Source organism: Syngnathus scovelli, chromosome 2, assembly GCF_024217435.2.
Source record: "Syngnathus scovelli strain Florida chromosome 2, RoL_Ssco_1.2, whole genome shotgun sequence".
Lineage (NCBI taxonomy): Eukaryota > Metazoa > Chordata > Actinopteri > Syngnathiformes > Syngnathidae > Syngnathus > Syngnathus scovelli.
The window spans coordinates 14,636,413-14,661,216 of NC_090848.1; the positions used below are offsets into that span (position 1 = coordinate 14,636,413).

The window sequence follows — 24,804 nt, forward strand, 5'->3', positions numbered from 1 at the left end:
AAGCTCTGTTGAAGCCGGACAACTATTTTGATCATTTGTATCAGCACGTGTGTTGGAGAAGGGAGACAACTTAAACGTGCACAGCTATGGACCACTTGGAGTCTGCATTTAACTTTACGTACATACATATTTGGAGGAGGAGCCAAGATTCAAAATCAGAACAAAAACACAATTGTACAGATTTTTTGCAATGTTATTTTATACGCACAGTGCTTTGACACTGCATTTTGTTGCATGGTACGTTGGAGATATAAGAGAAAATCAATCAATACAGTTTTGCTGTAAACGATTTTAATTTTCAAGATTTTGCTAAAAAACAAATGCTTGATGTGGAGAGTCATGCAATGGTTTAGTTCGATGCATTGAACCACTGTTTCTGGCCAGTAAATCAATTAATGTCTCATGCATTCAAATGTTGAGCACCAAAATATGAAGGTGATCTGCTTCCACTGCAGTCTTTGTCAGTGTTCATTGTTTAATTTATCCAAATTACAATTGCATTGTTAAACCCATTACTACAGTAATGCATGAAAATTGTTCGTAATTTGGCACATCCTGCGCTGTTAAAGCAGTGTGAAAAAATATTTGTAACAATAAATATAACCTTGAATGGAATGTGGATCTGTTCCAACCAGCCTGTGAGCAAAATGACTCAACAGTAAGCGAGAGCTTCATTTTGGGAGTTTCGCACTGCTGCTGAATTCTGCATACATATGAAACCTGTTTATGACTCAGAATGTAACAATATATGTCGAACCATGATGACAAAACACAGATAATGCAATCTACTTCACATCATGCAGTCTTTAGGTACACTTTAAAACCTGTAAACATTTGGCACAATCAGCCTCTGATTTAGGAAGTCAATTCGAGCAGTGGTCCACAGGTTGATTGAATAAAATTGCACACCCTTTTAGACAAACGCACTCCAAATGTGATAGATGGCGTGCGACAGATTGTACAGACCGTAACATATATTGTCCCGTTTTCAAGACCTGATGATTTTTATTTTTTTTTTTGTTTAACGAAAGGTGCAAAAACAACACACGGTTGTGTTCACAGGGTCCCGAGCAAACAGTAAACATCAGAAACAATTGTGTGCAATAGATGTTGAGTTCCTCCATTTCCCCACAAATTGTAGGGAGCCGATTTGCTTGCTCGATAGTGTTTGGTCCGCACTCCTGCACTCCACATCGCACTCACCACCAAGGCATGTAGTCCTTGCAGAGGTGACAGTCAATCATCGTCTTCCTCTTCTTCTTCAAAGGTATCCAAGAGGACGCTGTGCTTGAAGCAATTATGAAAATAGTTGACCACCGTGCGCTGGAAGTGCTGAATGCTGCGCGGTTCCCGCAATGTGTGGCCCTCATCGGGGTACAGCTGTAGGGAGTAGTTGGCCTCCACCCTCACCAGTCGGCTCAGGAGCTCCGCGCTGTGCTGAAAGTGGACCCTCGCTGTAGTCAAACGCACAACACACTTGCCCGTTAACACTAAGGTAGGATGATCAACATTTAAAGCTGTCATGATATCAAGAAGGAAAGAAATGTTTACCATCTGCAGTTCCGTGGAGAATGAGGAAATTCTCATCTTTCAGTTTGCTGACCTCTTCCAGCAGAGAGGTAGTCTGCAATAATAAAACGCACAATTAATTCAACAACACAACCCGATTCTTTCTACTCTGTAATAATAATAGTGCAGGCTCTAGTTTGTGATTTTCTCTGTGAAACACCATTGTTAACTTTACTCTAAAAAGATGTTAGGGGAACTCAAAATTTCAAAGCAACAAACATCATCAGCATTTTAAATTGGGCAATTCAACTAAATGTTTTATGCCAAAAAATACAAGTGCCGTTTTTGTTTGTGTTAAAGCGTATCAGATTAGAACATTAAAATTGCATATTGTGTAAATAATTAATTAGGGCGTGATAACCAAATGCTTTATATAACAGTACCACCAAGAAGCAATAATTGCTGTGTTTACAGTCACTAATGCAATATATTTTACTGCTGAGCCCAGTTTTGCAATAGAGCCAAGGAGGAAACGTCAACAGTCGAGTTCAGAAGATAGTTTGATAACCTTACCGAGTAAACATGCTCCTCCTTTGCTGGAAGGCCAAGATACCGCTCAGAAAATGCAGCGCCTGAAATGGAAAATTATCTTTCAACATCGAGCTAGTTACAGTAGAAGGGATCCCTAGGTGATCAGTTGGTAGATAAAGTGTAGGGTGAAAAATTGCTCAGTAGACTGATGATGACGACAGGTAGGCAGGTGAGGGAATACTGACCAATAGGAAAGTAGATAATATTGATGATAGTAATGATGACAATAACTCACTGTAAAGCTTAAAGTCCGTTATTGGGGCCACAGCAGCCGAGCATTGAAAGAGCTTCTCTGTTGCAGTTAACATTTTCAGAGTTAAGTGTCCACCAAATCCCTGTTCAGAAAACAAATAGGTTTGAATGCAGAGATAAAAAAATTCTGAGGAGCAACTATAACGATTGTTTTTTTTACCTTGCCATAAAGAGCCATACGGTGATCGTCAATATAAGGCAGCTTCATCAACAACCTGCAAATAAGTCATTCATTTAGTCAGGTTTCCCGCCATCGTTGATGTGACTGCCATTGCTATTGTGTGACACCCACTCAACAACTTCCAAATGATCTTTGATTTGAAGTGAACCAAGTTTGCGTGGCTCTGCCATGACAGTCTTCTGCCCACGGCCGACCCCGCTCCGGTCATCCACCCAGACCAACGCCACGTTGTGTGAGCTGCAAAGGACCTGAGGCCAGTCAAGTGCGAACTCCTCTGTCACCGACTGATGACCTGGAAGGCTGTCACTGAATGAGAAGACATTTGAAAGCTGAAACCCTTGAAGGACTTGGGTGAGTGCAAACCAGGTGATGAAGGCCGGCACACATGTTTACTTACACAATAATGAGCAGAGGGTGAAGGTTAGCCTCGTAACCTTGAGGTAAAGATAATTTCAGGTGCACATCTAAGAGAAGAAAAAACGAAATCAATTTGGATCTATCTTAAACTAAATGAGCTCAATAAGGTGAATGAAAAGTGGATAGCTGTAGATGGTTCTGGGTACTAAAGAGACCCACAATCAGCAATTGTAATGAAGGTGTTGTACCATGGTTGTCAGCTGAAAGTATCCTGAATAGATTTTCAGGGAGACGCTTGTCTTCCAAGGCTTTGGCCAGGGGACTGTTGTCCTCCAACACAACGTATCCTACAAAAAGATAATATTTATTTTTATCTGAAGATTGAAAAGATTCCTGAAGACTCAGAGCTACATACGTTTGCATACAGTGTGATGGAAATTTGTTGGTAAGCCACAAAGCAGAAAAATAATGGATAACATGATTTTATTTTTACACAATTTTACAAATTCCGTAGCAAACTCTAGACAAAGCAGCTGTCCCGCGTGCGGAATGCTGGAACGTTGAAGAGTTTGCGGGGATTTGCGCCATCTTATGGCTACTTGCCCGTTCATGTTGTACACCACTAAAAAAAATTGTTCCTGGAGATTTGAATAATGCCCAACAATTAAGATACAGATGCAAAATTGAAACTCACTGGAGGGGTCCTTTAAGCTGTGGACTGTCACTTTTGGAATACCTGGACCTGGAGAATGTTTTAGATAACAACATTTTTAAAACCCTGGTGAAATCTGATCATAACAATAAAAAAGTAAACTTACATTTTGGAATTTGACCAATATTAAAAATATAAAAGTTATAAGATTCTTTTGAAGTATGACGAAATGAGAGGCTCAGCAACTTTCTCAAACATGACGATGCATCTGCCACTCACCAAGGCAGCGGAGAGTGAAGTAGGTGCAGTTGGGACTGAATTCGGCTCGAAAGAAGCGACATCCGTCGAGGAGGTTACACGTGATGCACTGGCGCTGAAATGCTCCCTCCACGTCCACGCTTGGAAACAAGAAGAGATGTGTTCAGAGTAGACACACACATACCAGACAACTACAGTATACACACATTTGACTTATACTATGCTGGTGGCTAAGTTTTCTACAAAGGCCTGATTGACATTTGAACATGCTATTGTTTACCCCCAAACACTGTGATGCGACAGAGAAGTAAATCCGCAGACATTATTTCGGTCTACACGCTGTGAGACATTTTCAGTTGGTGTTGTGAGATTCAAGTCCTGTAAAATATGTGCCTTGGTTCAATAAACCACTGCTCTGACTTTGCCTTGTGAAGCCTAAAGCCAAGTGAGACCTATTTTGCAGCACACTGAGTTCTTGTCATTCTGACCATGTTCAATTAAGCCCCTGGGCTTCAGCACACCACATGAACTTGAAATTTCTAAATTGGGTGCAAACCCTTAGATACAGAATGAAATCGACAATGAGCAATATAACGAGTGACATCAGAGTTTGCTTTTCTACATGTACAATATGTATGGTAAAAAGTTTACATACACTTAGTAGTTTTGGGCTTTCAGTGAATCTTCAATTGTTCTTTTTCCATGATGTATCGGTTATACAACAAACGTATTGGTGTGTATGTTGTGTGATCATCCTACTCTGAAAAAATAAGTCTTAAAATCACTTGTTAAAATCCCCAATTTAATACAACATTCATGTCCATAATTACTAGAGGATTTTCACTAAAAGTTATGCAACTCCGTGACATCACATATCCTGCATCTTGGTGGTGGCAGCTTGCCCTGAGTTTGCAAGCGGGACTTTGTGCTGTATCCCAATGCACTTTTCCTATTGGCAGGTTAAAAATGTTGACTTGCCAGTTTTCTAGAATGCAGCATTAGTCCATAAGTAAATGGCATTCTCGCAACTCACCTATAGAGGTGTCTGCCCTGTCTTGATTCCTCTGTACTTAGGAAATAGCTGGTGACAAAAAAAAAAATAAGACCAAGTTAGTTAAAAAAAAAAACAGCAAGTAAATTAAAAAAGGAAATAAAGTGCATTTGTTCCAAACCTCTTGATTATTAGGCAGACATTACTGGTTGGACAATTTCCGGTACTCTCTTATATGATTTCTTGAATTTGGTGATGGCCAATAAATATTCAGCACTGTATTGGTGCAAATGTCTTAATAGATTGCAGCAAAAATGGGGAAAAGGTTAGGTGTCGTATTTGTTTTTGTTTGTCTATCTGTGCATGTGCAGACACATTCTGGTCCACAGAAGATAATGAACAAACAGGAGCTACCATTGTGAGTTTTAGGGGGGTGATGTCGAAGTGACTTCAACACAGTAAAGAATATCATTCAGATCCTCACCTAAATGCAAATAACATTTTTGCGCTATTGCGTAATCCTGCAAACTATATGTAGCCTACTATTCACTATTTTGCTATGTCAGCATAAAATCCCATTGTGGTGCACTAACATAAAATTTAGCCCTCCTTGAAATTAAAATATTTTTCCTTCCTCTCTACTCAGGGATGCTTGACTGTGATCTGTCTCTGCTTGAGGGCTTTCTTCACAAAGCTGGATAATGACAGAATTAAGCAATAATCTTTCCTCAACCACAAGCAAGTAATCACAAGCTTCTTTGCTGCTTTATCAGCTAAAATGTGAAGAAATTCACTTCCATGTCTAATGGAAACAAGCAAACAGTCCATGTCACTTACATCTTTCCAGCTTTCTCATCCAGAGCGCAAAGCGAGGTGACATCCCAGCTTCCTGATGTCAAAAAGCGAGTAGGGCTGGAAGGAATGGTGGGCTGGGTGGAGATAGGAGTTTAAAAATAATGATAACAATAATAATAAGTGCAGGAGCATTATGTGTGAGTTAAGGGAGCGCAGTCAATTAGCACTCAGAGAAAAAAAAAACCTTGAGTGAATCTTCCAATTACTAATGGGGCCAATTAGCAAGGGCTCACCTTCTAATGGCAAATTCACTTAAGTGGTAATGATAAACGACAAGACATAAGGTCCTTCTGTATCGTTTCTAACAGCACCATTGCTCTTTTCTTCATTTGCCCTGCTCGAGTGAGGATTAAATGAAGCCACCCAGCAAGCATTTCATGGTGACTTGGTCATGATTTATCTGTACTGAGGGAGAACGTGCTGCAAATGTAACCAAGACGCTGTTGCCCCCAAGCGGGTCTTGTGTTCAACGCCGCTGAAGTGGTAATGGACAGTTTGGAGGGAATAAATGTTAATGAGCCTCACGCGGACAAACCTGGGCTGACAGAGCGGCTATGTGGCTGAACTCTCCCCGGGCGCCCTGCTTGGCTGGCAGAATGGTGTAGAACACGGAGCCATCACCTGAGAAGAGTGGCACATCCTGCTGAGATGAAAATAAAAAAACAGCACAAAAGATCAGACATGAAACACAATGTGGAAGCTTGCGCAACAAAATTCTGCATTAAGGGTACCATTATTTTAGTTTAGGCTACATTTAGGTTTGTTTTTAAATTAATTCTGGTTAAAAAAAAGGCAGTGCTTCATTTCAATTTATTTACTTGATTATTTCTTTATTTATTTAATAATCACGTTGGTCAAGTTATTTCACTGACCATTTGTGTGTTTGTAGCATTGCTTCTTCATACCTGCCATTGGCTGTGCATGACATCCATGGCCATCTTGTGTTTCTTTAGAGAGGACAAATCAGAAATGTTAGAGCATTCCAAACACATTGCATACGTTCAAATAATTTGAAATGTGACCAGATGTATGCGGAATACACTAGTCCTACGTGTGAATACATCTAATTACAAGTATCAGACGTTTTACTGTTATGAAAGACGATTTCATATTTCTTGTGCGGTTCAATAGCATGAATACCTATTTACTAGTTAGTTGATCAGATGGAATTTACAGAGCATCGAGTAACATGTGGGCTGGGCGTGCAACAAAAAGTCCCTTCTAGTTGACGATGTACAGTTTGAAAACACTGCAAACAAATTCTTCCCATGCTGCAAATTATATTGAATATCAATTAGGATGATAGACATTTAACCACAGAAGGGAATCAATTCTGAATAATAATAATAATAATAATAAACTATTGTTATACAAAGCTACGTGTTGAAGCAGAGAGTGACCACTGACCTCTGAGCATGCCCCCGTGGTGGCCTCGCACACACAAAGTACCGATTGGTTCTGAGCCCGGTTCAGCCAACGAACCGCCAGGCGGGTGCTGCTGGTCCAGGTCACCATGGAGATGTAGCCATCTCTGTAGGGACCCACACAAGTGGGTGTCAAGAGACATTTCAACAATTACTGTACCTCCTCCAAGGACAAATTGGGTTGGAGGTGGTTCCGACAAGGTCTCCCCAAAGGTCCAACGCATAGATATATAGGCCAATGTAAACAGTTAGGTCTGATTCCAGGTGAAAATCGAATGGATTTACATTCCAGTTTTGAGTGTCCAATTTGATTATATTACCAACAATATTGTCATCTATTTTCATATATTTTCAAGAGACCCATATCTAATATCATTGTATATACATTTATTGACCCAATTTGTTGTTTTGTACAAAAAAAGTTCAATGTTTGGGGATTTTCCAAAGCCTCGGCCCATTTCCGAATTAAACCGGTTCGGAGTTATAAATCAGAATTGTATCATTGGACCCATGCAGTGCTAAGACAGCATAATATTCACTTTATGATGGCATTACGTAAAGGGTACAACAGTCCACCACATAAAAATGACACCACTGTAATGTTTTATGTCATCCTCCATGAACCAGAAAGTGCCCTTCTAACAAACACGTACAGTTAATTGTGTTTTGTCCTTTTTGTTATTGGCGACAGTCTGCTGAGTGCCCTTTGCATTTAATTATTAGTAACAGTGGGATTGCTTTGATCTACTATGTTATGTTTTATACGTGTATAAATGGAACCTGTCACTTCTATTTGGTTCAAAGGTGTTGGCCTACCTGGCCCTGACTGAGTCAGGAGGCGTCATCTCCACCGTGTGGGCCGGGCCATACAGGTTCACCACAAACAGGCTGACTGATGGGATATTGGAGCCAGCCTATCAGAGAAATCAGTGAAATGTGTATTAATAAACAGCTTCATTTTATACACTATTACAAAATCAGTTCTGCCTTACATTTCATTCATCAAAAACAAACATGTGCTGTAGGAGTGGCGATGCAGAATGGGACTGATTTGTCCCTTTTTTTTTTTTTTTTACTCCAAATAAGGCGTCTTTGATTTCTGTCTATCCTCGCGGTGTGTACTGACAGATAGGACTAATCAAGACTCTTCCACTAGAGGGCAGAAGGTACAATCAAACTGCGTTCAAGACAACAGAACAATAGTTGTTTTTAATTAAATAAGCCAATATTTCACACTAAGTAAATAGATTTATGAGTAAACTGTGATCATCATTTCACTATATAATGTGATAACACTTTTTTTTTTAAATTTTGCAGAATGTTTTGTAAGCTGTGATGCTAAATGTGATTGTCTACATTTCTCATAGTGTGTAATCTCTTGTAAAAAAAAAAAAAAAAAGTTGGCATTGCACTCCGCTGTATCTGCATCATAAACTAAATACAACAAATTACAATAAACTCTTTCGATCGTATTGTATATGTGCCTTGGCTCAATGAAGGTTGAAAAACACTGGGCTGCTTGTGATTCATCAATGTCATAGTGTCTAAGTGAGTTTCTTGCTATGAGCAATACAATACACTGCAGCATATTGAACCCACCTTGGGGTAAGGGAAGATCAAATTGGAAGGGTATAAGCCACCCAAAAATTGAGGTATTTCCACGAGTGGTGTGGCAGAGTTGTTGATGCTGAGGTACGCCAGCCGGGCGCCGTCCATGGACCACCAGTGGGCAACATAGGACAGAAGCACCTCCTCTGTTTTGTTTCAAAATATGTATCCATTGAAAATACATATCAAAAGCTTCTTTAAGATTGTGGTCTTGATTTTCAATACACACCCTCGTAGGTCCAATCTGAGAGCCCGTTCACCATACTGTGCCGGTCGCCAGTGGATGTGAGACGCAGGGCTTGGCTGGTCACACTGGGCTTGTAGTAAATGTCTCCATCGAACACAAAGGCCTGGCAATGGTACACACAAAACAAATCCTTTATCTACGACAGTACAGTTACAGATTTTGTAGCTGGCTGCAGGAACAAAGGACTGAGTGGAACTCCATCCAAAAGGGAATAGTACACTTGCCAGCAGCACACATGTGGTCAGGTCCAACAAATACAAAAACTACAAAACATCTTTGTTTGCTACCCTGAACATGATGAATGTAACTTATTATAGCACAGCTACTTATTTATTTATAGAGAAGCAGCTATAATAAAGTTGAATTAATTTCAAAATGACAAAAACATGGCACTAACATTACGTTATTAAATCACATATATTGATGAGATATTGAAACATACAGTAGCTATAATGTCTAGACACCCTTGCATAAATTCAATTGTAAAAATGAGACCAAGATAAATCATTTCATTTTTACATCATCACCGTAATATACTACATATAACCCGCACAACTCGAGTTTTAAATATTTGAGAGAATTACAAATAAAAATAATGTGATTTCATAAGTGTGTCTTATGTCTGGGGATGTGACTGTGTTTTAGAATTAGCCTATCACATTCAAATTTGGGAGTCAACGCCCACCTACCACCATTTGAAGTATCTCTGGTTAAGTAATTTTAATCATAGTTCTTCAACTACATTTGATTTTTTAAATGGACAGAAGATAGACAGGTAGGTGTAGTGATGTGAATTAGTGCTTTATTTATTTATGTATTTTTTTAATTTAATTTTTAAATTTAATTTATTTATTTGGGTGGTGCTGTCTTTACAATTAATAAAAGTGTTATGATGGTGACCTGAGAATAGATTTTTATTATTATTTACTATTTGTGGTTCTTTAATGATACTATCGTCCTGAGGCTGTAGTCACATTGCCAGTTATTCCCTTCACAGAAACGACTGAGAACTGATTTTTTTTTTTTTTTTTTTTACAGCTCACGCGGCAATGACACTTGTCGCCAAACTGGGACACATGTAAGGAAAACTCGTCTTCAGCCCTGCAGTTTAAAGTCAGCCTTAAGTGCTGCAAATGACAGAATGAGTGTCTGCCTCACCAGTTGGTTCCCCTGAGGCCCCCAGGAAGCATACTGCAAGCCATCCTTTTCCTCCACAGGGGGCCTAAGCGCCAGCAGGTCCCTGCAACACACGCAAAGCATTGCACATAATGCATCCATTAGGGAGTTGCATCCTTCTAAAAAGGACCTCCATTGTTCGTCTGCAACCCTGGCCTGGAAGATGCTGTTATGTCTGAGCAAGATGCAGAGAGAGGGAAACAAAAAGAGAGCGAATGGCATTGGTTCATGCAGGGGTGCAACATCTCAAATCCCTTTTTAGGGGTTTCACTCCCTAGGGACAAGGCTCCCCAGTACCACCAGGCAATGATCTGCTTCACAGCTCCTCCTTAAGTCCTTTTCCAGAGAGTTTCCCAGAGGATCACCTAGCCCGTATTACTCATAGAATGCTGAAAATGATTCTCAGGCAGTGGAATCTGAGGAGAGAACACTAATGAATGAATGTATGTTTGACGCAAGCACGAGGCTCTGATCAGATGAGAGGAGTTGCTCAGTCTCCACGTCCGCCGGCATGCAGCCCATGCATTAGCATTCAGGAGTCCACCTACCCAGTGGCCACACTGTAGATAGCATAGGTAGCTGTGAAGGACTGAGAGAACACCTGAAAGAGGTAGAGCATATCATGCGTACGTAGGTCGGCTGGCACATGCTCATTAACGCGTAGCAAAAAAAGAAAAACACGCATTGCTGGCCAATATCGAGGCACTCTAAAGCGGCAATGACTTGATTAAAAGACTTGATTTAAATTCATTAAGCAACCCTTATTTCATCATGAGGGAAATCAGGTCTGAATAAAAGAATATTGCATCACAGAACAACTCAGAGGTACGTTGAGGAAATAAAGTGGTGAAAAAAGAAAAACTCTTCGTTCACAATGCAGCGAACAACCTTCACAGTGAGATTTATGGTGGCTGACCATTGTGTCACAAACACCAGCAGCTCCTAGAATAATTAAATTAACATGCTGAAGAAGACTAATAACCAACATCAATGATGCATTTGTGTGTGTGTGTGTGTGTTTGGGGGGGGGGGGTCGATGTGTGTGTGTTGACTGTGATTGATCACAGGATCACCTGATGAATTTGAGGTGATGCATTGAGTCTTACCTTTTTTTTTCACACAAGAGGCTGAAAGGAGACAAATTGCCCCGTGGCGTTTGAAAAATTCCTGGAAACAAGTCCCTATAGAAATTAAATGTCACATCTTCTACAAAGCAGACTTTAAGAAGGGATATTGGATTTGTCCCTTTGTTGTACAGCTCGGCAGGTGAGGGTTAAGGCTGCAAGGGTAAAGGTAGGTCAATGCTGAAGCTCGTGAAAGGAAAACAATCGAGCTGACATGTACAACTCCGAGCATGAGATGGTGCAGAGGAAACACACTGACAACACAACGCAGACTAGACAGTACACACAAACAGTTATATGTACATCATCCTGCATTCTATTTGCTCCATTTAACATATTTTAATATTAGAATATATTTATTTAACTTGAGGTTACGTACATCAACACGCAACTGTTACTGGTTCTAGAGCACATACCCAGGGGTCTGGTTGTTCTGCCAGCACATTGGTTTAGAAAGAACAATTTTTCCTTTGTTTCTAAAACAAAGACAAACTCTTTGCCCAAGTAAGTATAAAGAATTCCACAAAAACAACAGCAAATGATTTGGGAATGAATAATAGATGAAAGCAAGTGCAAGAGGTGCAATGGCCCTCTTGAAATTGCTGCTTGTTTTTAATTATTAGTACTTATCCTGCAACCCTGTGAGGATAAGCGCTTAAAAGAAATAGATGAAAGGATAGTAGTACTTAGGAATGGATTAACAAACTGAAAACTAGGGCTGAATGATTAATCCAATTTTAATCCTGATCACAATTTTGGCAGGCATGATTAAATTGAGCTAATCATCGACAATACTGAAATTTTGAATGTGGGAACTGCTGCAGATATAATCCTGCACTTTCTCAACCAGTAGTCAGCCAACCACAAGAGGGACAAAGCATGCTTAAGGCTTCATTACCTGCTTAAAAAAAAAAAAGCCAGCGCAGCCTGCAGCAGAGCCTAAAGACATTTAGTGGATTGATGAGAGCGAGTCTTGTCAGATTTTATGATGGAAACAGTCTGGCCGTGGTGCAGATTTCCAATTCTTTGACAGACTACAGCCTGCAATTGACTTGAAACCCATCCAGAGTGTACTGCACTTCCCATCCAAAGTCATCTGGGCCAAAGCTCCAGCTCACATGACCTTAATGACCTTAAGGGTGGATAATGAATTCTTTCCAGGTAAAAAGCAATTCAATTCCAAATAAATCATCCTAGAATAAATTGAGAGCGCGAGAGGGCCACTTTATAGTCTTATGATAAAAAGCTTGGCTGTGGCTGTTCTGTTCACTTTTATATGCTTAAAAAATCCACACTGGGCACGGCCCGCTTTTTATTATTGACCAGTTGCTGTTCAATGTCCTGTTAAATCAGTCCAGTGGTCCGAGACCACTTCATGATTATTGTCAAGTGAAGTGCAGCCTGGTCCCTGAGCTCACTCACACCAAGGCTGAGTGACTGCGAAGGAGTAAACACTCAACGGTTCAGTTGAACTAGATTGAAAAGATAAAAAAATCAGGAGGGGGATGCTGTTTCGGCATGTACCGCGCCCCAAAACCTGATGAGCAGTACGTATTGTCGAGCTGCAAGTGGTTATTGGGCAGACGTTACTGTAATGATCAGTCGATATAAGATATTTGAGCCATTGCTCTTCATCAACCCTAAACCTCCCATATCGGCATCTGCACGGCACCTTTGGCATCGATTCTTCCCAAAAGTCTTTGTGTATCAGCCCCAGAGCTCCAACCTTCCGCTCTTTTCTATTTGATTTCATCTCATTTTTGAATTCTCTTTCCTTCCTCCAATCTCTTTTGAGTGCATTTTAGAGGGTAGTATATTTTCCCAAATGATCCCTCCTTGACCTGATACCAAAATCTATTTATTGCAACCCAGCAGGCATCCCTGACAGTCTAATAGAAAAGCAACTTCCCACACAGCTTCTTCAATTGTTTCTCTCTACGACAGTTCAACTCAGTAAGAACCTCTGCCATCCCCAAATAATAATCTCTCTGATGGATTCTAACTGGCCGGTATATCTAGTCACGAAATCCCATTTCCTCCAAGCCAATCGCCACCACTCGACCTCCCCAATTCCCCCACCGCTACTTCCTGTCTTGACTTGCTCACGGCGGGGCTGCTGCAAACTGCACCAGTCAGCATAAATTGCCCCGAGATAGACAGAAAAAAAAAGTGAGTGAGGGAGACGAATCAGCTAAGGGAATCAGGGGAAGGGGGGGGGTTGGTTTTCCCCCTTTTCGTAAAAAGACAGAGGGTGGCCTTGCGCTGTAACTCATGAATGCATAATTCAAGGTGGCAGGTCAGCCCCCACCCTGTCCGTCTTCTAATGTCTTACAGTGTAACTGCATACAAATGAGTGTGGCGTGAGTCAAATGATATCAAAGAAATGGATACTGATGGAGACCTCCTCCATCACTATCCATTTCTTTTAGCATTTGTCCTCTTTAGGATCTCAGGTAAGATGGATTTGAGTGAGAGATAGGGTATATTGACTGGACTGGTCGATCAATCGTATGGCAACTCTGAAAATGAGACTGACATAAATCCTTTACAGCGACCTACTTGTGAAAAGAGAAGCCCTTCGTGTCCCGAGTTATGTCACAACTGACAGTGAAGCCCACACAAATACAAATACAGCAACGGTTTTCAAAATACAAGAATCTATTAGTATCCCAAAAATAAAGAATAAAAACAACAGCCCAATACAAGTACTAATTTCTGAAATAAGTTCTTTCTCTTCAGTTGTTTAAGGATAAATGGCTATTGATACAAATACAGTATGCGCAGCACCATATATTGCACAAACATATCAATATATATCATAAAAACATGCTATATCACACAGCAATAGGTGGGGGTCAAGTTCAGAGCCTTGTGGAATGCCTTAGTTGACTGTGGCTAGGGTGGATTTGGAGCATTTGATGTTGTCAAATTGTAATTTATTGTCAAAATCTGAGCAGAACCTAAAATATGTACTGAGAGATGTTCTCTGAGGCAGAGGAGAATGTCAAACAGAATCCTGATCCTTTCCTGATTCTGCAGTGATGAGGTTGTTTCATTTAAAGTCATATTGAAGGGGTTGGGAAGGCAAGGAATCTGGTCTTTGTGAGGGTTTGTGAATTAGACCAGGCTTTCTGAAAATCAGAACTCCAAAAACCTGCAAACATAACCTGAACTGTTGCTTGTGTGTTTTCTTTGTCAAAAGCGAAACAGGTTCAAAAGCTTCAATCTGGGAGGCAGATCTGTGAACCACTTTCCCACCATACTGCCAATTGTGGACATTCCATTATCTGACTAATTAATTTGCAAAGGGAACACAGTGCTCATTACTTTAACAAAGAGAATATGATAGAGGAGCTCTTCCACAGAGAGATAACAGCACTTGTGACCTGACTTTAATAAAAACGCACAAGGAACTTGGTGCGGCTTTCATTCCCTCCAAACTTGTTTTTATTTGCTTGTAAATTGCAACTCATCCGTCTCTTGATGAGCGTGTCAGGCGGGTCACAAAGATGCTTAAATAACGATCTGTGCTGCTGTGTGACGGACCCCCTGATGTTTATTTGCAAACACCTCGCCGTGCAATTCATGGCAGCTTTTCATTTGGACCTTCCCACTGAAACAGCTGGCCGGTTTCATTGCCTTCATCTCCTTTATATTCCCTCCTGCCCCCCGCCCCAACAGTTTTCTCCAAAGAAATCCTTTCATCCTTCCTCGCCAGCCTGCTATGTGTCGGCTTAAATATTCAGCTCTCTGAGCTCTCTCCCAGTCATCTGGTGTCGTTTTTATCGAGCCGACCAGCGCTACAGTATGGCTGAGTCAGGACGGGGCACTTCCTTTGTGTTCATACCACTTCCATCGTTTAAGTTGTGAGCGCCTATTGTAAGGATAGGGAATCTATTTGATGCAGCTTACCATGCTCGCCTTTAAGAAAAAAATGAACAAGTGTTATAAAGAACGTCGGAATAATAGACCTAAAATGCTCATTTAAACAGTACATAAACATTTGTTTGATCGGTGCAGGCAGGACCACGGGTGCAGAGTTGGTCTCTGATGGGAATAAGGTTCCCCACCTCACTTTAAATACATACCAAACAGATGGGCAATGCTAATTTGCAAAAAAAAAAAATCAATCTTCTTCAAAGTGTGCACAGCAGAATTATGGTAACTCTACTAAAGCAACAAAGTTTTGTAAACCGATAGAATAAATGCAAAACAACTTTGAGAGACAACTTACCGGCTTAATGTTGTAAGCCAGGAGCACAAAGCTCCTGTCGGAAGAAACCTGGAATTTTGTTGTGGTCAGATCCTGAAAAACACACACAGATACAAAAAAAAATGATCAGAGCACAAATAATTTATCAAGTAAGTAGGATTCTATCTTTGCTGTGAGTGATTTGCTCTCATTTATAGTATTGCACTTGACCGGTGGAGCTCCCCACGGCTGAGTCGTGGGACCATGTGTTTTCTTTTATTCAATCAAAAATGTGTTTTCTTAGTAGAAAAATTCAATTCTTTATTTCTATGATGGCTATTTTCCCAGAGCTACAAATGTTAGCCTCAAACTTTTACATCACTTTTAGAGTCTTTGCTGCTGTGCTGTGTCGAAGTCCACCAGTAGCTTTGTTGTTTTAATAACAATTTTCACAGCAGTCATTTTGAAACAGGAAAATGGCAAATAGTAGGACACATACAGGTGTGGTTATTGCGTAGCTAAAGCCTACATAAATCTGTATTTTGACCGTTCTCACTGTTCTGGTTAGCTACATGTGTCATCATTAAAGCCTTGCAAAAACATCACGTCTAATGGTGGCCCTTGTGCTCAATACTTTGCACTCATTTATTTGGGGGGACCCAATTACACTTCTTGGTGCACACCATATCCCAACACACTACATCTTGAGCCTGACAGCGGCAGTCTGCTGTGACCCACATATTGTGAGCATGCTCGCGTCACACGCAGGAGGTCTTAGGAGCGATGAGGTCCTTGCTGGGAAGAAAACAATTCTCTTTGAAATAACAGGAGCTATATTCTGTCACGCTGCCAAACTATATTATGCACTGACTGCAGGGGTGTACATCAGTGATTACACTTATGCAGCGTTAGCGATAATCAAATTACTGGGTTTGTCTGAACTGTCGGAACTTTGAAGACGCATAAACCAAACCAAATGGTGTTGACCAAAAACGTTGTGATGAGTCAACACAGGTTCCTCCTGTTTGTCGTCATACGGCAAGTTTGGCAGAAACAGATCGTTTTTGTGTCATTAGTCATTGAACTAAAGTGTGAACGTTCAATGCTGAGACAGGATAAATCACAGTTTACTATCAGCCATTTTGCTTGTGTGTGACAGATCAATCATAATAATTCCAAAATAGACTGAAATGGGCCACCTATAGAAGAGGACATAAAGAATTTTGACCAAGAAATTGATTTCCTTTGCATTTACAGCAGGATGGTCGGGGAGACGGCCAAGAGACAAACAGCAGCATTAAAGAAGCTCCTCCTTTAGATCTGCTTCCGTTTGAGCCTCGAAGTGAGTTAACATCCTTATACCTCGTCAACCAAAAAAAAAAAAGTTTTATCTTCATATGTGCAGCACTCACCAGTGAAGTATTGTACAGCAGGGTGGTCGTCAGGTTGTTGTTGAGGCTGAAAGACAAGACGTGCCCCTCTCTGGTGCGCAGAACCACTTCATTATCTGCCATTAGTAAAAGTGGTAGATTATGGAAAATTGACTTTTTGATTGCTCGTGAATTGTAAGCAGTTGAATCTCTGGGGTGCCTGCAGAAACTGTGAAAGTCAAGTCAAAACTTTTCTTTACAATAGGTTCTATGCAGCCCAACATGTCTAAACGAAGCTTTCTGATTAATATTGTTTGTGGAATATGAATAAAGCAGCAAGATCCACTCATTTTTATTCATCTCAGGGGGGTGGCCATTTTGCCACTCGCTGTTGACTGAATATGACATCACAGTTGCTCAGGGCTCAGGTGACGACCAATGACAGATCTAATAAAACAGTTTGAATAAAGTGTGCTCTAACTCTGATTAATGGGGTATTTCCACAAAAGTGTCTCACAGACATGCTATTAAGACGCTTGAGAACTGTTCTAACAAAAGATCAATAGCCTGTATTAGCTTTCTCACTTTTATGTTGTATACTGTTCCAAATCAAGAGTTTCTGTATGGATACAGAACAAGAATTACTTTATGTTCAAAGGTGACTAGTTGAGAATTGAGATGAATAAATTATCTTAGGATGTGAAAGACACCAAAATCCATTTGACAGTTTGGCACCCTTACTATGTTAGGGTACCATAAGCAGTGGCAGGGTGCCGATAGAGGTGGACTTGAATGTAGTTCAGTAGGTTGCAGACAAATATTTCTCATAATCATTGGCTTTCTTAAAGTCTGGGTTGAATAGGACTGTTTGGTGCAATATGAAATAGGATCCTTACCCGTCAACCAGGCCACGCAGGGGTCATGAACTTTGAACTCTTCACTTTCCAAGTCCTCCATAGTTAAGAGTGAGCGACGTAACAAGTGTGATTCATCTGAAGATGAAGCCGGACAAAAAAGTCAGTGAGTGTTTTGTTTATTTTATAGCTAATGGTTTAACATTTTTTATACTTGTGTGACAATGAAGGTTGATAGAAAATTAGATAAGAAGTGAATCACCAAGACCTTTAGTGAGCTTAAATTATTTGTACACTTGTTTTAAACATTGGGGAATTTTTTTTTTCAAAACTCCAGTGACGTCAGTGTTTCTATTTCCATCATTTCCTTTTCATCTTTCTTACCAGGGGTGAGAAGGACGACAGAGAGAATGACCAACGACATGACAGCCAGGATCACCATCATGGCGATGCCGATGCCCTTCCAGTTCCGCGGTGGCCCGTCTGAACTCCCCAGCTCCTGTCCCGAATAAAGAAGACCACACACGCTGAATGGGCACATTTGTGTGACTTTATTTTCACAGTGGAACAAGCGACCATGTCTTAACTTTCAAATCACCTCCATGTCCATATAAAAGATGTATTCCCTTGTTATGAGATCAGAATTTCAAATGCTGATGCTTTTTTTGTCTGCACTATCACTTTCAATCACTGTGCACTTCATTTAGCTTAACTGACTGAGAGGCAAAGTGGTGCTGCTAAAACAAAATGTGATGCGTGTGGCGTGCTTGGAATTTTGATGAAGCTGGATTTATTATAACACTTGGATATTGCCCGGGAATACCCACTGATGCTGTTGCAGTTGCTTTGAGGAATGTCAGCACCATAAAAAAAAAAAAATCATTTTTAAAAAAAGTATGAAAAAGCTTACTTGATATCTTAGTGGAGTTGTGGTGGAACAATTTGTCCACTCCACATACACAGTCCACGGTCAAAGTGTAATAATGCAATGCGGCTTCTTTTTTGTGTGTGTTGGTGGCTGAAAACCGATTGTTCTCAAGAACCAAACACAGAGCAAAGGACGGCAACAATAACAATAGAGTCTACATTTAATCGAGTAATAAAAATACTGATGATTATGTGAAACTGATTGTTGCTTAATTGTATCTTGAAACTACTGTATTATGGAAAATGAAGTGCACTACTTAGCTGTGACCAGTAGAGACACAGTTGATACCGTCTTTACAATGTTCAAGTTAACATGTCATAAAATTAAAACCAAACACAGTTCCCTCCATTTTTTATGGCATCTAAAATGATATGAAAATAGATAATGCATAAATAAATATTGTGAAGTGGTTCAGTAGTAGCGTGGTCTTCTCATGGACCCGATTGTCACCATGACACTGATACTGCATCATCATTAGGGAAATAAGCGTCTTGGAGGTGGAAAAGCCCTTTATAAGTGACACCCTGTTTTACATTTACCATGATCAATTCATCGATTATTAATTAGCTACATAATGTTTATACATTTCTTTCCCACACACAGCAACACGTCTTAAAAGAAAATAAAACTCACATGAGAGCAAATCTCATCTCTACAAGGTTTGCAGGCAACGCATTTAAGCTGCTTGCTAGTCATCATCAGTCACAATTAAACACAATGGTGTGCCGTAGGCAGCCCGGTTACGTTTTATCACAATGCGTGGCTGACACCGCCGGCTGAAGTTCAATCATCTGGTGGCCGATAAACTCAGCATTCATTACACCTCGCCCACCCTCGTCGCTCGTTGCCAGCAATGTGGGCAGGCCGGAAGCACAGAGGGGAAACAGACTGCGGCCCCTCCTTGCTCAATGGGGTGCCTGCACCAACTCTATTTTTGAATTCCTAATCATGACCATGTGAGCATGAATAGTGCCAACTAATGCGCTTCCACAAATATAACACTTCATTAACACGCAATTAGATCAAGAAATACAGGAGTCAAATGATCATCATAATGCTTATTCAGCTAGTTGAATCCATCTGGCAAAAATGCACTTGCTCAAAGGTAAACTAAGTACTGAAGATCACATGCAAAGGTTTACATTTTTAGATATGATTGATATTAATTTGTTTAGCTGAATTTGCAATGCTTTGGTGATTCCATTATTATATTAGGCTACACAATATTACTCTCAGTCCTGCCAGTAAATAGACCACAACTGAAATTTGGGTGAGAGTACCCAAAGAAAACCTACGCAAAGATGATTATGGGGAGAACCCCAAAAACTCAAGAAATGCCATTAGAAAGAAATCCCACCTGTAAAATCTATTCATATTTTCGCTCTCATTCTCAATTCCTACCTCTAAGGACGCAACGTGAAGGCGGAAGCATGCTCCCACAAGCCTTAGGGACCCCCGCCCCAAGTCACACATATGTAAAATGAAGGATGCGTCACAGTTAGAACATCCATTAGGGTACAGGAAAGTCCTTCATCAGGAGAAACTCAAGGATATGGAGGACAAGAAAATGAGTCCCCAGAGCAAAGAGAGCTTTCCAGAAATTATATATGTGGGATATCACATATGTGAAATAAATGTGTCACGAAAAGTGCTGGCTCAAGCACATACGTGACAATTGAGCAGAGGGAGAATCTTAATCAAAATGCTGATGCACCAACCAGTTCTGATGACAACAAGGGCTGTAAAATAAAAATAAATATGGATGAATCGCTGACTGATGGTTCTTGTTGGTATATAACTAGCAGGGCACAATGATTTTTGCCCCCCTCCCAACCCAAAAGGATTAGCTGTGATGTTTCCATGGGAATGGCTAAAGAGAGGAAGCACATGAAGAGCTTGGCAGGAACAACAACAAAGTCAGACACTACGGAAATGACTCCAAAAATCAAATTTCACAATTGTATCACATGCTCTGTATTAAACGTGAGCGTAGCAGCGCTCTACACAGCGTGATGCGATTTCAAAAGTTCCGTTTACTAACACAATGCCAGCCAAACAATTCCCTTCAGCAATTCATCCAACGATTCCAATTGTATAGATCGTACTTCCATTGCCATACTACAAACCAGATGGGCGATCCAGGCACTGTGAAGATTTCACAAATTAGACTCGGGAGACTTCTTTATCTCCATTTTCTGTGTCTTTGAGCCATCGTGATTTTGCCGATTAATCACATGAAGAGAGGCAGAGCAGACGGTTGAGGGATACTGCTTTTGGATTTGCATATGCACAGAAAAAAGAGCATTCTCCACATCAGTCAAAGATGTTATATAAGTTATTTAAGAAGCAAGCCTACAAAAGGAATTCCGTGGCAGCCCTCGGTATTTTCGACATGACCCTGACTTTAATGAAGCGCCGTAATTGCACACATGGAGAAAGCATAGATTAGCATGTAGCCGACATATGTATCACCTTGTCAATATCTGGCTCAGAGCAGAGGTCGTTGTTCGCCCGGGCTGTAACTTTGTATTGTTTGGAGGAACGACCAAGCCGCTCGCATAATGAGATATGGCAGCGGTGTCGTATTGATTCACATCTCAGCAATTCTTTTATTACTTTGAGAAGAACGTCAGTGCACCATCTTGCCATCGCTCTCAGTCTTGTAACAGCCACTAACTGGGATGATTGTATTTTTTTTCCAGGGCCCTCGAGGCTTTTTTTTCCCATGACAGTGGTATCCGCATATTCTTTTGCTGCACACTTATCAATATTACTGGAGAAAACAGCAAAGGAATATTCAATCAGCAAAGATAGCAGGATTTTCTGACCCCATTTGCAGCAACAGATAAAAGGAAAGCAGCACCGAGTAGAGCACAGATCTATCCCAAGGCCGAGGAATCATAAACATCGCCCCCTGGCACCCTTGATAAAAAGTAAATGCATAGTAATTTCTTGTACTGCAGTAGCAATTGGCTGGAAACGAGTTCAGGTTGGAAACCGCCTTCTGTGAAAGTCAGCTGGGAAAGGCTATGTGCACCTGTGACTTGGATGAGCGCTATAGAGGATGGATGGATGGATGGATGGATGGATGGATGGATGGATGGATGGATGGATGGATGGATGGATGGATGGATGGATGGATGGATGGATGGATGGATGGATGGATGGATGGATGGATGGATGGATGGATGGATGGATGGATGGATGGATGGATGGATGGATGGATGGATGGATGGATGGATGGATTTCATCAAAGCCAAAAAGTAAGAAGAGCTGGAGTTGGATGTACACGTCTGATAAGAAGCACATTTTCATTGCATGGTCAAGGTTTCAAAGCTGTGTATTAGGGGTACATTCTGACTATGTATCGGCATATTATTGACAAGAAGAATAGAAGACATGATTATTTTCTTTCAGTGCAGTCACCCGCAGCTCCACTCCTAGTCATCATAATAATATAAAATCATCATTGGCCTAACAGGAAATGAGACGGTGCGAGGTCTAAAACAGGTCTGCTCTTTCACACAAGCTAGTTTCAACAAGGCATGAAATTGGGTATATAAAGTGTATCAGAATTTTCTATCCTTGGAGCATTTTTTGACGAATGCATGGGACAGCTGTGTTACAAAGTTATCTAGAAATGTTTCAAACTGAGCATGTTGCCTTCATAAAGGTAATTATTGCAGTCACCTTGTTAGATGAGACATTTTATAAGCCAGTGATGGCACCCTTTATTGAAGAGCTTTGCCTCATCACTCTTCATAGTGACTGCAGCTCTCGTGAGAAATGTTACAACTTTTGCCAGCAATGTGGCATCACTGAGCCTTGCGAGAGACAATAAAGCAGCAGGATTATTCCTTGGGTGCTGCACTCAAGTTTGCCCGGGATGTCATCACGTCAAAGCGAAAGCACATAAAGTTCTTGTGTGAGTTCACGACAGATCTCTCTGGGCTCTGTGTGGTGTTACATCTCAGTTTCTCCACTGAGACCTCTCTGTGCTGATCTCACCAGAGCAAAGGGGAGAGTCCTCTTGATAATACAGCATGTGCTAATTAGTCCACTTGGCAAGCTTTAGCATTTATACACTTGTACTGCACAAGACACAGAAGCACACGAATGCATTTTCAGGCAGCATTCGAAACAAAAAATGTTGAAATATAAAACGTTTTATCGGCTTTACATTAAATTGCGGGAAATTATCCAAACAGCGACATTAGCAAGTCTTTAATAGAAACCTTTTTATTTATTTATTTATTTATTTATTTATTTATTTATTTATTTAGTTAGTTAGTTAGTTAGTTAGTTAGTTAGTTAGTTAGTTAGTTAGTTAGTTAGTTAGTTAGTTAGTTAGTTAGTTGCTAATCCAGTTGCTGCTGGAAAAAGAATGAGTAGCAGATGGCATCCGCTGTAACATCCACAGAGAGCCATTTTTGAATTGCATTGAAATCAGCTAAGCATATAAATTACTCTGATCTATGAGTTTACCACACAATGTAAGTGACCCTTGATGCATTGTGCAGTGCGGAGTTAATGAGCCTTCGTTGACGTTATCAATAACAAGAAGAAGAGATCAGCCAGTGTTGTTGAGTGTTTTCAGGCAATTGGTTTCGATTTATACCGATTTATACTTTACCTGCATGAACATATTAAGCCAGGTAACCAATTAAGAGTGTTATGCTGTTTTTTTTCTTGCTTTCAATGTTGGTATGGGTTGTTGCTTGGTCATTATTGCCCTGATAACTGTGTAAGGCAGCTGTGGCACAAACCTCACAGCGCATGTCTTTCCAAAATGTGACATCATTTGAAAAATGAGTACCTCAGTAACTGCAGGTGGATGTGTTGAGAAATAAATTGTGTAACAAAATAAAAATCTAATTCCAGCAACATATTAAAAGAAGATAGGTTCATACAGTGTGCTGAAAAACAAGTAACAAGTTTACCAAATTTGAACACGTACACTGGATGCACATAATTAAAATGTAGTAAACTGACTTTTTTGGTTGTTTTTTTACATTATTTCATGATTTTAAGGGGGAAATTTCACTTTACCAGATTTTCATCATATGCAACCAATGTACATACATGATCAAATTAAGGACTTTTTCTGATTTTATAACCAATTTTACAAAGATTTACAAATGTTCAATATATATATATATATATATATATATATATATATATATATATATATATATATATATATATATATATGACTATGTTGACTGTGTTTTAACTAACACACTAAATTCATTTTTTATTGCTAATTAATGACAATCTTCACCCTGAGAACAGGTTTAAGAAAACGTTAAACCAACATCCAACTTGAATTTAAAATTAGTTATTACACGAGTAGCAATGTTATTAGACTCCAAAATTGTTTTGAAAACTCTATTAGATTTATATTGTAATATCAGCTATTCCAAGTGTCATTATTCGTTTTTGTCATATACATCAATGATTTAATACCTCTTGTTGAAATATGTATTTGCTCACTACAAAACAAATGTTGACCCTACCATTTGTTGAGTAAATAAGGATTTTCTGCAACAAAAGAGCTGATACGACAGCAAGCGAAAGAAATTAGTAAATGGGACACATAGACATCATTCAGGGTACCAATGAGGGGTCTCAAATGCTCCATATTGAATTCTTGCGGCAAGCAAAGCGGAAAGGCTGTTATCGATGCAAATCAAGGCGACATATGGACAACTTCTGCATTGCACGTGTGGAAAATGATCATATTGATAGCAACAAAGTCTGATTCAATGCTCCCGTTGTGGTCATTCACGGGGAAATATCAAGCGCACAACCAGGGTGGAGGCACACACACGCGTGCGCGCGCAAAGGCACACGCGCACACACAAATGAAGACACGTACCAGCTCGGTGGTCATGTTTTGTTGAGTTGTGGCGATCATCGTGTTGTCGTAATCCAACAAATCTCTGCAGCCTTAGTGGGTTCTCGTGTGTTCACGCGTGTGTGCGCGCGCGTTTGCGTGTTCTCAAAAGCCACCGAGCATCTGCACTGTTGTCTCCGCTTCTCGCAAGTTTGTCCTCATCGGGTTGGTGGTGCCACCCCCTCCCCGCTTTTTACACCCCCACCTCTCTCATGCGGGTGACTCTTCATTAATTTCCTACAATCCGGTTAAAGACTATTGATCGACGCAAAGATTAATCACGGAGGGGCAGCTGTATTTTGAAAGCAGACAGCTGAGTGGCAGTCAGCCAATATGCGG

The 24,804-nt window shown here is 40.4% G+C and overlaps 1 protein-coding gene across 2 annotated transcripts; it reads right to left on the reverse strand.

Annotated features, from left to right (window-relative positions):
* Nucleotides 1-274: 274 nt before the first annotated feature.
* On the reverse strand, nt 275-24,645 carry LOC125988804 (inactive dipeptidyl peptidase 10). Of its 2 annotated transcripts, none has more exons than XM_049754460.2 (25): nt 24,448-24,645; nt 18,026-18,140; nt 17,684-17,779; nt 16,830-16,924; nt 15,460-15,531; nt 10,650-10,702; nt 10,084-10,165; nt 8,908-9,028; nt 8,670-8,824; nt 7,887-7,984; nt 7,054-7,177; nt 6,552-6,593; nt 6,182-6,286; nt 5,629-5,720; nt 4,834-4,881; nt 3,822-3,940; nt 3,585-3,632; nt 3,139-3,237; nt 2,931-2,997; nt 2,645-2,839; nt 2,513-2,567; nt 2,336-2,435; nt 2,083-2,141; nt 1,552-1,624; nt 275-1,454 (listed from the first exon to the last, which is right to left on the reverse strand). In XM_049754460.2, the coding sequence occupies exons 1-25, from the start codon at nt 24,484-24,486 to the stop codon at nt 1,237-1,239; spliced, it is 2,370 nt and encodes a 789-aa protein (XP_049610417.1). In that variant the 5' UTR covers nt 24,487-24,645; the 3' UTR covers nt 275-1,236. The 2 variants fall into 2 exon arrangements, with proteins under 2 accessions (XP_049610417.1, XP_049610416.1); XM_049754459.2 differs by having other exon boundaries at nt 6,182-6,289.
* Between the last annotated feature and the right edge of the window lie 159 nt (nt 24,646-24,804).